The 16107-nt window shown below is 43.2% G+C and overlaps 1 protein-coding gene across 1 annotated transcript; it reads left to right on the forward strand.

The window, feature by feature from the left end:
* The first annotated feature begins 4754 nt into the window (after nucleotides 1-4754).
* LOC146821422 (uncharacterized) lies at nucleotides 4755-13372 on the forward strand. Its single transcript, XM_085609346.1, has 2 exons — nucleotides 4755-4796; nucleotides 10887-13372. Exon 2 carries the CDS (start codon nucleotides 11431-11433, stop codon nucleotides 12943-12945), a length of 1515 nt encoding a protein of 504 aa, XP_085465472.1. The 5' UTR covers nucleotides 4755-4796; nucleotides 10887-11430; the 3' UTR covers nucleotides 12946-13372.
* Nucleotides 13373-16107: the final 2735 nt, after the last annotated feature.

Below are 16107 nucleotides of genomic sequence, written 5' to 3' on the forward strand. Positions count from 1 at the left end.
GATGCGAGGGGGCATGGGCCTACCATGGTAACGAAAGTCATGAATTACTAGCACGGAGACAGTAAGGCCGGGCCCTTTGCTCTGCAGCTGGAGGGATGTTTACCTAAGCTTACTAGACAGGAATGCATTTCTCGAGGAGCGGAGCGGATAACTTGAAGGCTGAATACAGTTTTGGCAGGCAACAGGCCGGGCTAGGCACCGTTAGCCGCGCAGGGAATAAGACAAAGTTCATGGATACAGATACAGGTCCAGGCTGGAGCATTCAGAGGCAGAAGCAGGAAAAGCTCGATGGCAGAATTCAGGGCCTACCTTGCCAGAGCTGGAAAACGTGAAAAGTATACCATATAAAGACGGTGGCAAGGCATACTTAGGAACGGAATATCTGACCCATTCATGGCAGATCTGAAAGAGGACATATTAACGTTGGACACAATTGTATTTACGTCTTCATAGCTTGAAGTGGAGGGAACATACATGTACTTGTAGCATGTACATGGAGCCGTTGGGGTCTAGATAGGGGACACAATTGATCATAAAAATTCATATTTCCTCAGGTAGTGGGGTGGGGAAGAGTGAATGAAAAAAAAGGACTTACCTGGAACAGCCGACCCCCGCTTCTCCACCATCTTCGTCCTCTTCTTCTTCCTTCTTCCTGTCGCCAGTCCTGGCCGGCAGCAGGAAGCACCCCGGCACACAGGCTCTCCATAGCCAATCACAATGCTTCAATGCAGCGTTGTGATTGATCTGAGCGCTGTGGATCGGTACTCAGACGGGGACAAGGAGACTGCGCATGTTCCTCACCAGGCTGTGTAATGCAGCCTGGTGGGGAACATGCCATGTGCACATGAATGTTTGGCCTGCTCCAGAGGGTGAGCCAAACAGTCATTAGCACTTAGGGAGTGAAAAACACTCCTCCCCCTGCTCTGGCCAGCCCCACCCCACCACTAACTGCAATAGGAAAAATAAAATGATAATAACACTACATTATTATCCTTTTATTTTTCCTTTTGAGCAGTGGGGCGCAGCTCCTCTGCATTGGTGGAAGAGCCGCCACTGACATCGAGGCCAGCCAAATAATTAGGAGAAAAACAGCAGGGGAGGTGATGTATATCTCCACTTCAGGTATGGGAGTTGCTAAGATTAGAAATTGCAGAACTACACATCACATCAGTTTCTGCAACCAATAACACATCCGACTGTGAGCAGTCAATTTCCATCTTGTGCATGGCATTTCTTTTAAATTCCAAATGTGAGTGAGGAATGTCTCAGAGGCAGATTTTATGTGATGAGAGCAGTGGGACTCTTAGCTATGGAGAAAAATGGAAAACCACTCTTACAGCAGTTCATTGGCTCAACACTTGACTACCTGCCGTTGCAGGCTGGTACATACAATTCAGACACGTATCATCATCTGAACACCAAACTACCAGATCACAGCCTTTCAACTCTGACAGCTGGGTGAATTTTGGCCCAGACAGTCTTACAAGAGCCAAAGAACCGAGGATCACTTCTATTACATGCATGAAGACACAATGCTGCTGCATATTTTGGTGTTCATGCATGTTCGGCATCTATTGCAATCTCATATTTTGCACTGACAAATAGTCTGAACATGTGTAATTATAAAAATGAAAGCAGAAAGAACAAGGACGGTGTGTTCATTTTCAAATACAAATTGTGGTTCAAAATCTTCATTTGGGTTAATCTACATATCCAGTGTTGTCAAAATGTTAAATCTGTAGATGAGGCGGATGTGTTCTTCAGACATGTACATCCGTGACAATAATGGCTGCTATTTATCGCACCCGATAAATAATGTACTCCGTGATAGATAGATAGATAGATAGATAGATAGATAGATAGATAGATAGATAGATAGATAGATAGATAGATAGGCAGGCAGGCAGGCAGGCAGGCAGGCAGGCAGGCAGGCAGACAGACAGACAGACAGACAGACAGATAGATAGATAGATAGATAGATAGATAGATAGATAGATAGATAGATAGATATTATTAAGGATGTTTGATTATCAGGTGTGCTAAATAGTACCTACACTTGTAATCACGCATTTGGTCTGCTTCCTGTCAATTTATGCACTTTCCGGCTCTGTTCTCAGAACAAAGAGTGTACATGGGACCATAGTATATATTATATATGGGGTGCATTGACTGACTGTGCTGTAGAGCACCCGAAACTGGGCGCAGCCCGAGACAGTGCATGTTGTTAGGGTCAATGCGCTGGTCCCAGTGCAGTCACTAAAAGAGTGCATTAGTGAAAGTGAAACTGGCTGTTTGAAGCCAAGATCTGCCTTCCAATGGAGGCAGGGACCCAGACTCCATTACAAAGAGGAACAGATGCCCGCCTGCAGGCAGGTGCAGTGAGGGACTGCATCCACCTGCAGAGGAATGTTTAGTGGGTGCCTTGGACCTCCATGCCACCTCACAAGAGGTGCTCTGACTGTGTGAAACCTTTCTCTGGAGCACAGCCAGTGTGCTGACAGCTGTCTTTTTTTCTTCTGTGCCCATGTCTGTAATATGGACCGAGAGCAAAGGCAAAGGATCTTTTTATTGCATGGGGCCACATACCAATGTGAATACGGGCATGCCGCCTCGAGATATATCACTGGTGCAGTGCACATTTATTGTTGGCACGATCCATATTGTAGAAGGGCCATGCTAGGTAGTCACCATAGTGCCCAGATGGCATGAAGTCAGAGGCAGATGCCCGTCATGCCCCTTACCGCACTTTGTATAATGTGGACCCTGGTATCTTTTTCATCTTTTGCCACACTTTAACATCAACCGTGAGTCCTGTGCCAGATTACATTCAATGCATAAATGTAAGAGCAAAAATGCATTGATAAGCGAGCAGTTGTTCGCCAGCATCTGCATTAATTGATCAGTACAAAATGGCATGTGCACAACGAACTAGCTATCATTACTGAAGCAAGTGCACTGGCACCAGGGACCAGGGATATGAAAGGCCAATTGATCCTTAACTTTGAATGTCTCCTGGTGCCTAACTAGATGCATGGGGTTCGTTTTATTCACCTGCAATTAGAACTCATTTTAGGCCACTGCCTTCATACTCACGAAAAGGTGGAAGGACAACATTTGAACTGACTGAAAATGTCATTTTGCACTATACAATGGGTGTAAATCCTAGAGCAAAGTTTCCCAGTCAGCAATGCAAAATGGCTCATTTGCTAGTGCAGTGCATTTAATCTGCCTCTTCCTTGTTACCTGAGGCGCTCCAATCCTCATATTAGGCATTGATAAAGCAGCAGCTGTCCCAGGCAACAACTTTGAAAAAATGGACAACTATCAAGCACTTCATTGATTTTGGGTCCTATAGTTCCATAAGTCAGAACAATGCAACTAGCTCCGGCTGGAACAAGTAACTATAAAAAAAGAACTGGGCATTCACTAACAAATGTTCACATTAGATAAATAAATGAATTACACACAATAAACAAACTTTATTAAGAGGTCCTAAAACCCTTGGTCTTATTTACAGAGGTGTGACCACACTTAAGAAGGTCTTGAAGCTAACATAAATCTGACAACATGGGACTGGTTTCTTCATGGCTTCAAGTAGCTTTAAACAGTTTTAAACAAGAAAAGAGAGTTTAAAGATTGGCCTAAGACTATCTTCAGGCAGGGCAAATGTTTTCCTAAATGAGTGTCATCTTTCCTTGACAGTGCTTACTGGGCAGAATACCATGTTCCAGGAAGTCTCCTGTCAGAGCTCCATGAACATTGGTTATGGATAACGAGGGATGTTTTCTCTTCATAACGTAACAAAATGAAAGCAGGAATGATAATGGGTATGCTTCCAGGTAAACAAATGACAAGTTGTGATAAAGGTTGTATGATAATGTTTCATCATAATATGGCTTGCACCATTATGGCATGACCGTGCGGAATACTTAACCCAACGATTGCACTGTATTACAATCCTCTAATAAAAAAATGTGTTAAAAAAAAAAGAGTGTCATCTTTCCTTGCTTCCTACAGTTTCAACTATCTTGCCCTAGCAAAGATATTAGTGAATCAGTCATATTATTATTGTAACAGCCTGTATATCAGCGTCACTAAAGATAGAATCCAGAAGCTGCAAAGAGTCCATAAAGCTCCTGAAACAAGCACATGTCCCCGGCTCTATCAGAACTTCACTGCCTCCCTTTGGAAAAGTGGATCATATTTAAGGCTATGTGCCTCTGTCATAAAATCTTCAACAACAGAGGACCTCACTATCTGCTCCACCTGGTGAAAACAAGTTCACTGGGCCGTCACCACTGATCATCGGGCATCGCTCTTGTGGTGATGTTGTAAATTGGCAGCGATTGGATTAGCATTAGCGGAATCCATCTGGTATTTAGAGGCTATCTTGTCCATGTTGTAGAATCCATTTTGTATTTCTGGCAGCCATTTTGTTTGCCATGTGCTCACCATGTGCTTTGTCCTCCCTTAGTGTTAACTGCTCTTGTAATCTGCCTAGCAACAAACTATATTTAGTATCTCCTACTTCCGCACATGCCCAGTTGAGTTTGCAGCTGCTAGTATCATGTAACTGTCAGGATATGTTTACCAGTGTTAGCAAACTGTCAACTCCTCCCACTTGTCGACTGTGCAGTTTCTGTATGACCATATCTGTGCATAACTCCTCTCAAGTATATTTGTACCGTCTTCTTTTAGCCCCTGAGTGGGTATAAAAGGACCATGGCCCTGCTGTTCAGTGTGCTACTTCATTCAATACCGAAGGGTGCTGTCTGAATGTAGTTCCACCTCATGAGGTCTATTAAACTCTGCATTTTCTATTTCAGTTTCTGTGCCAACTTCTTTCCAATAGTCTGAGGACTCTGTGCAGAGAAGGGCGAACCCCTTGCACTGGTAGGCCTAGCTGAGGCCTATTTTCCACAATTGGCGGCCCAACTTGGGGCTCATCGGTGACTCGGATGCCCAAAGGATTGGTCGCGACGAAGGATTGGAATCTCGCTGTGGACGCGATCGCTGCCCAATGAGACCTGAGTCTTGGCAACCACGGCGTTTTTTCCTTTCTTTCTGATCTGACCATCCAGGTGGCGCCGGTCCTCGACTGAGATCTCTTCTATTGATTCGCCGTGCAGTGACCATTTGGTCGATTTTAGAACTTGGCAGGATGAATCTGGACACCAAGTGATTGGTAAGTGTCCTTCTGCGGCGCTTGCTGTTGGTTTTGATGCCTGTGATTGGTAAGGTAGTTTAGTGACGCTTACTGTGGCTTTGAGTATGGTATATTTGTGTTGGCCAACTTGGTTTGTTTTGACATATGTGACTTGCAATTCACATAGGCAGGTAATGAGGAGAATTTTCTCTAACTGAATTGATTTGAACGGCACATCGTACTAAAGGTACCTTAAGTGCTACTTTGATTATAATATTGCATATTCTGCACTATTTTTGGCATACCTGTCTCTAGCACACTTCAAAGGATGTGTTGCTTTTGGAATGGTACCTTGAGACTTAATGAAGCACAACCGGCCCCCCCGGAGGGGACGCCTAATAGGGATATGTACATTAAGTATGGACTTTCTTCTATAATGTACAGCACATTATGGAATAAATATACGCGTAAGGATCCTGAGTTGCGTTGGCCTATGTATGGGTCATTTGATTTACGAAAGATTGAGTATGTGGAGCAATGTATGTTTAAACGAAAGACTAGGCACGATATGTTTGATTGTGTACGAATGTGGGAGAAAGAAGTGCGTGAACGAATGAAACGTGAGCAAGCCTTGATTGGAAAAGAACAGCGGAAAACCGTTTATGTGAAAGCATTAGAGTTAAAGAACAAAGAAATGAAAGAGTTGAAGGAGAGAGAAGATAGGGAGCGTGCTTTACAGGTAACTGGCCAATACCCTGTTCGGAGGCCCCTTTATCCTATACTTAATAAACCACAAGATGATTCCTTATTATTAGATCGTCCTCCACCTCCGTATACTGTTCCTTCTGCCCCCCATGAGTTAGATGAGGACTCTAGTTTGGAGGAAGATAAGACGCGAGAAACTCGTTCTATGTTAACTGCTGCACGCTCGTCTCAGCTCCGATCTGCTGCTCGTAAAGCAGCTCATGGAACTGCCACCGCCCCTGAAATTCTTGATAGTATGAGAGGGTGGTATGAAAGGGAGCATCTGTATTTTACTGAGGTGTTTGCCGGTGAGGTCCTTGAGTTGTTTAGGAAATATTCTGAGGAGTTAGAGCCTAAGGATATAACAGATGATTATAAGCAAATGCGTGATGGTCTTTTTGTTTTCTCCCAGGTGGCTGATACAATCAGGCGTTTGGTTAAACTTCGTGTTGATGCAGTCCGCTTGCGAGAGGAGAAAAAGACTGCAGACGGGGCTGTGCAGACCTCTCAGACCGGCATGGCACAAGCTTCTACCTCCGGAACAGATAAGATTATGATAGTCCATGCGAAACCTATGCGGGAGGCCGCGCCCTTGTATGTTCCTCCTAAAGGACAGGGTACAAGCGATGATAAGGCCTCTCTTGATGCAAAGGGTTATTTTATTTATAATTGGGTTTACACTCCTTGGAATAGGACGGATGTTATGGCACTTAAAACTGCATTGCCTGATCCGCGGAAAAATCCAGCCGCTTTTTATGAGGAAGTTGAAGGTGCTATTAGTTCTTGCACTATGACTTTGCCTGATATTGATTTATTTTTCGGATTAATATTACCACCTGATATGTGGAGAACTGTTCGTAAAATTGATGATCAGGCAGCTTTTGGGGCATTATGGAAAGACTTAGAACGAATGGATGCCGAAAGGGAACCCGCACAGAAGCCATGTCAGTTAATTTTAGATCTCCCTGCAGCTATACTAGTTAAGTTGACAACGATTATTCCCCCTAAAAAGATAGATTGGACTGTTTTAGCGTCCTGTAAGCAAAAGGCAGATGAATCGGTCTCTGATTTCTTTACACGCTTTGAAGAAGCATTCCACGATTTTAGTGGCCAGTCTTTGACAGATGACACAGGCAGACATCTGTTTGTCGATAAATATGTCGCAAACCTGTTGCCAGGAATAGCTAGTCGCCTAAAGGCCAGTGAGAGTTCCTGGACCACGTCTTCCCCGGTCTCCCTTTTGACTATGGCTCAGTATTATGAGCGCCAGGAATTAGAGGCAAAGGGTAATGAGGACAAAAGGACTAAAGAATTGAAAACGAAGATTATGTTGGCTCAGGCTTATGGTCCGTCTTTCAGAGGTAGCGATAGGGGTGGACGTGGGTCTTATGGTTCATCTTTCACTTCTTATACTCGTTCGAATTTGTCTGCTGACCAGTGTGCATACTGTAAGAAATTTGGCCACTGGGCTTCGGATTGCCCAGCACTACGTGCTCCGCAGTATACACGTGGTCGGGGACAAATGAGAACTCGACCAGGATATTCAGGGCCTAGAGGAAACACAGGTGATCGTGCTAGGTTTGATACTAATATACGTGGGCAGGATGGGTTTAACACTTTTGATAGAAGGAACCAATATCAAATGTGTGATTATGTGCCATCTGATTCTCAAGATTCTGCTCATGCATAGGATTGCCTAAGATGGGGTAAGGAATCAGTTGAAGTTCCAGTAGATCAGAGGGGTCCCTATGTTACAGCGTATGTCTTGGGCTCCACTGATCAGTTTCTGGTTGATACAGGAGCTACTCGTAGTGCCTTGTCTAAACAATTGGTCCCAAGGGCTCCCCTGTCTGGCTTAACCATTACATCGATAGGTTTCGATGGAACCCCTTCCCTTAGCCCATTGTCGCAACCACTTGCATTCCATGTGGATAAATTTACTGCTCCATGTCCATTTTTGCTTTCCCCGAATACACCGGACAATATTGTGGGTCTTGATATGCTTAAGTATTTCAGGGCTACGATACGCTGTTCTCCAGAAGGTGTCCGTGTTATCTTGAATGACAACCATCCTGTGGCGGAGAGAGCTTGTCTTGTTAAAGAGGATATTGCATTAGCTTCACTCCCTAGTACTTTGTGGGCTACTTCAGATACTGATGTAGGGCAAATGGTTATTCCACCAGTACATATTAGTGTCAAGGAGGGCGCTGTGTTGCCACGTTTGCCTCAGTACAAAATTTCACAGGAAGGTGAAGAAGCACTCACATGTATTGTCCGTGATCTTATTGCAGTGGGGGTGGTTGAGGAAGTTCCCTACAATATTTGTAACAGTCCGATTCTTCCTATTCTGAAAAAAGATACTGACACTAAGGTCTACAGATTCATTATTGATTTGCGAGAAGTTAACAAGATTGTAGTACCACAATACCCCGTGGTTTCTGATATAACAACACTTCTTACTTTGGTCCCCCCAACTGCGACTACATTTTCTGTGATAGATTTGAAGAATGCTTTCTTTTCGATCCCTATTCATCCTGATAGCCGATATTTGTTCGGTTTCACTTTGAATAATCGATCGTATAGATTCTGTAGAGTTCCTCAAGGCTATACTGAGAGCCCTAGTATTTACAGTCAAGCATTGAAAAGACAACTTGATTCTTTTGTTTTGTCTGAAGGAGTGGCTCTCATACAATATGTCGATGACATCTTGTTGGCAGCTGACACCCCTGAACAGTGTGAAAAATGTACTTTGTCCTTGCTGTCCTTTCTTGCTTCCCATCATCACAAAGTATCACGAAAGAAATTGCAATATTGTAGACCGAAGGTAACCTACTTAGGTCACCTTCTGTCTAAGGAGGGACGTGCACTTACACCAGATCGCATTCAAGCCATTTTAGACACACCAGTGCCCCGTACTCAGAAAGATGTCCGTGCATTCATTGGCCTTACTTCTTTTTGTAGGCAATGGATATTAGGATTTTCACATATTGTTAAACCCTTGTTGGCACTTTTAACCAAAGACACCCCAATGCCCCTTCCATGGACAGATGAATGTGAGACTGCTTTCCGACAGTTACAACAAGCTCTTTGTTCAGCACCAGTGTTAGGAACTCCAGATTATACGAAGTCTTTTTCATTATATGTACACGAGAAAGATGGATGCGCATTGTCAGTTTTAGTGCAGACACACGGCGACAAACAGCGTCCCTGTGCATATTTTTCAGCAGTTCTTGATCCTGTTGCTCGTGCGTTACCTGGGTGTTTCCGTTCAGTTGCAGCAACAGCTGTGTCAATACGTCAGAGTGAAGGGATAGTTTTGTCACATAAGCTGTTGGTGCTAGTACCCCATGCGGTTGATGCCCTTTTAAATCAGACGAAGACGCAACATTTAACTAGCGCTCGTCTGACAGGATATGAATTGACATTGTTGGCCCCTCACATTACACTAAAGAGATGTGCGACATTAAACCCAGCCACTTTGTTGCCATACCCGGTGACTCAGGCTCAGTCACAGGAGTCTCATGATTGTATATTCCTTACTGAGGAACAGACAAAGGGTCGTGTTGATTTACAAGACACGCCCCTTTTAAGTGTCGATGGGGAGCTATGGGTTGATGGGTCCTGTTTGAAGTTACCAGATGGTACAACGTCAGCTGCATATGCAATTACAACACTTCAGACGGTAGTTGAGACAGCTCGTATCCCACAGAAGTCAGCTCAGGCAGCTGAGCTAATAGCATTGACACGAGCGTGTGAACTCAGTACTGACTTATCTGTGAACATTTATACAGACAGTCGCTATGCCTTCGGAGTGGCTCATGATTTTGGGCTACTCTGGAAGGAGAGGGGTTTTCTTACATCCCATGGGGTGCAGATAATGCATGGAGAATTAGTGCATAATCTCTTGACTGCTTTAACATACCCGAAGAGAATAGCGATTGTTAAATGTAGCGCACATAAGAAAATAGTTGATAAGATAGGGCGAGGCAATGCTTTTGCAGACCAAACAGCCCGTGAAACTGCCATGCAGCGAAGCACCACGTCCATGTATGTAGTAAAGTCACAAGCTGAACGCTGGCATGATACCAGGCAGGAAGTGCTAGATATGCAGAGATCTGCTTCTGCAGAAGAAATTGAGCAATGGTCCAAGGAAGGAACATTGGATGATGAGGGCTGTTGGAGGAATAAAGAGATGAGTAAGTGGAGATTGCCGACAGCTTATTTACAACCTATGATTCATATGGCACATGGGCCGGCACATGTTGGAGCCTCCTCGATAACGAAATTGCTTACGCAAGTTTGGGAGCATCCAGAAATTGCCGGCACAGCTAAAAAGATGGTACAGTCCTGTCTGATTTGTCTTCAGCATAACCCTGGGAAAGGGACACAAACTCCAACAGGAGGGTTTGCTACGCCAACTGCACCTTTTGAAGTCTTGCAAATGGATTACATCCAGCTCGAGCGCTGTAATAACTTAAAGTATGTCCTAGTAGTGGTATGCGCCTTCAGTAAGTGGATTGAGGCATACCCTACGAAGGACAATACAGCTCTCACCACTGCAAAGGTGCTTTTGAAGGAATTTTTTCCTAGATTTGGTGTTTGTAAATTTTTATGGAGTGATAACGGTCCCCATTTCATTGGGCAAGTTGTCGAATATGTCTTGAAGGGGTTAGGAATAAAACAAAAGTTCCACGCCGCCTTTCATCCACAATCAGCAGGGTTAGTGGAGAGGTATAACGCCACACTTAAATTAAAATTGGCGAAAATACTAGCCTCCACATCCCTGAAATGGCCAGACGCGTTACCTTTGGCACTGTTGTCCATTAGATCAGTGCCACATTCGCGGTCTGGCCTTACTCCCTATGAGGTGGTGTTCGGCAGGCCTATGAACATTTGGGGAATTCCTAAACCACGTCACCTACACGACGTACCGTGTGTATTGATGAGTGACTATTTAGCACAATTGACTGACAGTTTGGTCTCTATTCATCAACAGGTTCGAGAAGCTCTTCCGGACAGTTCTGCAGGTAAAGGCCATGGACTCCGGCCTGGAGATTAGGTGATGATCAAATCGTTCCAGAGGTCGAGCAGCTTGGAACCGAGGTGGCGCGGCCCGGAGCAGGTGCTCCTATCGACGAGAACTGCAGTTCGAGTGACGAATAGGAGGAATTGGGTGCACTCCACCCACTGCAAGAAACTGCCGTCTACCTTGGTGGATCCTGTTGCTTTGATCGACCATCGGGACATCTTGGATACAGAGAAAGGCCAGGCCATATCACCTGACGAACCTGAGGAAGTCTTCCCGGACCACACGATTCCTGGAGTATCCCGATACCAACTGAGACCACGGAAAGAGCCTGCATCGTCGAAAAAGACTGGTTGAGCAACCTCCCTGGGTTAGTGAAACGGAATGCCGATGTGGCAAGGGGGGGGGATCAGTTCTGTGTAGTGTAGCGACACCCGTCTTGACCCTCGGTGAAGAAATCAACGGCTGCCCAGGGATAAGAGCTCCAACGGTTGTTTTGACAAATAAGCTGATCATGTCCACAATGAGATCCACTGTTTCTAAGAGGAAGATCATTTGTACTATGGGGTTTGTTGTTGCTATGGTGGCTGTAGCAGTAATAACCTGGTTCGTTGAGAAGGTGGCTCCTGCCCGAGAACTTTTGATTGCCACTACTCCGGTACCAGTTGAACACCACTACTTCACGCTTCCCTATCATGAACGGAAGCATCGACAATCCTACTTGAATAATACCTTCATTCAGATGTTGCATCATACTCACAATGCCACAAATACTACCAACTGTTGGGTGTGTGGGATGATACCTGCACATCAGAAGAAAGGAGGAACACCTTTTATTCCTCTTCCCTTTTCTCATAATGGTTCTTGTCAAGCTTGGTATGCGCTTTTGTTTGCATCCAGGAAACGTACAGTAGGCGGGCTTCTTTTTCGCCTCAATAAAGTATGCTACCAAGACAAAGATGGCTATCCTCAAGCCAACGGGACTAAATCGGAATGGGAAGAGTATCAACCGGACAATATTTCAACGCCATATATTTTCACAAATATGAGAACTTTTCCTAGTAATAAACAATTTGTGATTTCTGTTACTAGAGCTAAAGCAGATTTATGTGTAAGCAGTGTTGGAAGAATTCCAGTGGGGAAAAGTGAATGTACTGTGATTCTGCCTATTGAGGGTACAAATAATAGCACTTTCATAGCCTCACCTAATACTTACTTTATCCGTGGTAGCCACGGATATTATCACCTACCTGTTGGATGGTCAGGCGTATGCTATATATCTTTTCTATTGCCCCCTGTGTTTCTGGCACCTGCATCCTACCACCGAGACTTTAAGTTATTTACTGATATCTCTAAGAACAGATATAAGAGGACAATAAGTGTTGACGAAGTAGACCAAACAGATACCACTCTACAACAGTATGTTGATTTTAATCTGGGTTTGTTCTTCTTTGTGGGAGCTGCATTAAACAGTAGGAAAATTAGACGATTGACTAGAGTTGTGGAAGCTGTTACCAATCAGACAGCCTTGGCGCTTGGAAATATTACAGAGGAGCTGCAAATTGCAAGGATTGTAGCTCTCCAGAATCGAATGGTTCTAGATGTTGGTCTGGCTGATCGAGGTGGTGCATGTCACATCATCGGTAGCAGCTGTTGTGTATTCATACCGGATCACTCACCTTCAGTATATGACGCAATATCAAAACTGCATAAGATTGCTGCAGAAATTCATCCAGAGACTGGTACTTGGACTCTAGCTGGATGGTTCTGGACTCTCGTTTCTGCTTGGGGCTGGAAGCTATTAACTATCTTGTGTATAATTATTACTGTTTTATTTACATGCTGTGTATGCATCCAATGTGGTCCAATGCTTTGCTCCATTTGCATTTCTGCTTGTATACCTGTTAAAAGGAATTTTGAAGAGATCAAGGCCCAGCAAATGTTGAATAAAGAAGTGGCCGAAATAATGTTAATAGATGTAAGAGATGCATATTTAGACTACCCTAGAGGAACAGATGTCTTCAGCTAATGCTAAAAGGGTCGTCTGTTGTAAATTGGCAGCGATTGGATTAGCATTAGCGGAATCCATCTGGTATTTAGAGGCTATCTTGTCCATGTTGTAGAATCCATTTTGTATTTCTGGCAGCCATTTTGTTTGCCATGTGCTCACCATGTGCTTTGTCCTCCCTTAGTGTTAACTGCTCTTGTAATCTGCCTAGCAACAAACTATATTTAGTATCTCCTACTTCCGCACATGCCCAGTTGAGTTTGCAGCTGCTAGTATCATGTAACTGTCAGGATATGTTTACCAGTGTTAGCAAACTGTCAACTCCTCCCACTTGTCGACTGTGCAGTTTCTGTATGACCATATCTGTGCATAACTCCTCTCAAGTATATTTGTACCGTCTTCTTTTAGCCCCTGAGTGGGTATAAAAGGACCATGGCCCTGCTGTTCAGTGTGCTACTTCATTCAATACCGAAGGGTGCTGTCTGAATGTAGTTCCACCTCATGAGGTCTATTAAATTCTGCATTTTCTATTTCAGTTTCTGTGCCAACTTCTTTCCAATAGTCTGAGGACTCTGTGCAGAGAAGGGCGAACCCCTTGCACTGGTAGGCCTAGCTGAGGCCTATTTTCCACAGTGATTCCGAGGGTTGGGAAAGCCCGGCTAGGCGCTGTACTTTCAGTGCTCATGCCTCCAGGCTCTGGAACACTCTTCCTTTCCATTTGAGATCAGAACAAGTGGAGGCCATCTTCAGGAACAATTTAAATACTTGGCTGTTTAGACAAAGTTAATTTCCTTAGTCTTTTCTCTATCTTTGTTTTCTTTGTTATGTTCTTTCACGTTGCTCCCTGCCTCTCTTGTTCCTGTCATGTAACAATCCCAGAGCCGGGATGCTCCAGTCGGAGTAATCTGAGCTCTTTAGAAAACTTTATAACATAACATTATCTCCTTCAATAAAGTACTTTCTAGAATACAATATAAATAGCAGTGGCCAGTAGATATCAGACTTCCAATCCACAAATGTGCCCTTTTCAAAATCTTCAGAAAACCATGCCCTGGAATACCTTAACCACCACATATCCTTCCACACACCAGCATTTCAACAGCCTGCTCTTGCTCACGTCCCTTGCATCCGGAAGGTCAGAGCCAAAGGTTGAGCATTCTCCTACCTTATCCTCAAACCCTGAAAGTAACTACCCTATCACATCAGAGGTGCCAGGTCCATCCTTTCCACCCTGGAAGAAACTAAAATCTGGTCCTTCCAATAGGCCCCAGACAGGTCAGTTTCCCTCCTTCACAGGTGCCAAGATCCCCTCCCAGGTGATATGCATACTCTACAAATAGAAATAGCATAATATAACATGTCATAACATAAATAGGATTTGGGGAGAGGATGTGGCCTAAGGGTTAGAGCAGTCGATCTCAAAGCTGCGGAACCGTGTTTGAGTCTCGGCAGGGACACTCAAAATCTTGTGATTCTGGGCAAATTACGTAATCTCCCTGTGCCTACCAAAAATGAATGTGTCTGTCTGTAAAGCAACTGGTGCTCATGTAAAGCACTCTGATGCCTTCGGGTCAAGTTTGTGCTATATAAAAAAAACAATGAATAAATAAAGATATACTTACAGATTCTATTAAACCAACTCATAAAGGCATTTAAGAGTAACGGAAGTAGTACTACACAAGTACTACTTCATACACTCATAAATGCCGTTACTAACTGGCCATAAACTTTTCAACTTCCTAAGTGCAAAAGTGAAAAGAGAACACAGTCCTTTCTGATTGAACTGACTGTACATAAATATACCTTGAATCGTCTCATTATAGATGTTTTGGGGCCAATTCTGAGAGGTATTTGACATTAGGTGAAGTAGGATTAAAGGAGTACTTTTTCACATATTCATAAATGCCTTTGTTAATTGGCCGCTGTGAAATTGACTATGCAATCTTGCTACTTGGGGAGTCCACGTGTACTTTGAATATACTGTAGAGTTGAAAAAAGCCATTCGGGATTTAGGATTTGTTTGCAAGTTTGCCCATAATATTTAAAACAATGAATCTAATTCTTAAACTTTTGAAACCTCTAAAGAAATACATAAGACAATTAGGAAGCACAGGCCAGAAAAGCAAACTAGCTGGATACCTAGAATAGTTCAATAAACTGAACACCAAGTTGACAATAATTATAGTATTGGAAAATTAAAATCATACTAATTGTTTTCTTTCCTCATTGTCCATAATACTCAGCCCTTTCAATCTGCGGTCTTTATTGTCCTAATTCTCGATTGTACATGGTAATTTTGCTACCCTTATTACATTATGAATTATCAGCATTAAATTCAACAATTTCAAATTGAAAATAAAATTATGTTGTACACTACCATCATGTGAATGGAATGTCCATTAGTCAAATGTGTTTTTCTTTTCTTTTTCAAAATATAAAAATAAGAGCAAAATCGGATGGCTTTTTTAATTTGTAGTAATATGCAGAAAACGGGAAGCCCTCAGACATGAAAGCAAATGGTTTGCAGTGTTGTTATTACATTCCTTTTGAACTTGCAACATGTTTTGAATACATCTGTGAGATTTTCAAAATCAAAGATAGCAGAAACAACAAAGTAAACGAACACAATGAAGCCATACATAAAAATTAGAAAAAACAAATGCAAGATCCTCTTTGTGCCCTCCTGCCCACCTCCAACACAACCTCCCATCGAGAATAAAAGAAGAGAACAAATGTACTGCAAAACAAATAATGAATATATTTTCATGTCAAAGTTTAGTTTTTTAATTCTGAATGCCTACTTTCCACATTCATGGTAAAGTGCACATCCAAATTGATAGTCCCAATAGACATTGCTTTGGCAGACACACTTCTTAATTGATGCTTCCTATAAACAATAAACAGTGCATATGTCACAGAGTGCTGCATGTTGAGCTTTATGTAGAGACACCATCAGTTTAAATAGCATAATATATGTGATTTTTGAGGATATTCTTTCATATTTGTGCCTCCACCAATATACATGTCCTGATTTTCTGCAATGTCGATCTTTGAGACAACGTGAGAAATAATAATGCAGTGACTTACACTTGTAGTATTGCTGTCAGTGGTGCTGAAACAATTTTTAGATTGGAGATATTAGCCATAGCTGTCACTTGTCTTAAGTGCCTTGATTGTTCATTC

Source organism: Triturus cristatus, chromosome 6 (assembly GCF_964204655.1).
Source record: "Triturus cristatus chromosome 6, aTriCri1.1, whole genome shotgun sequence".
NCBI lineage: Eukaryota > Metazoa > Chordata > Amphibia > Caudata > Salamandridae > Triturus > Triturus cristatus.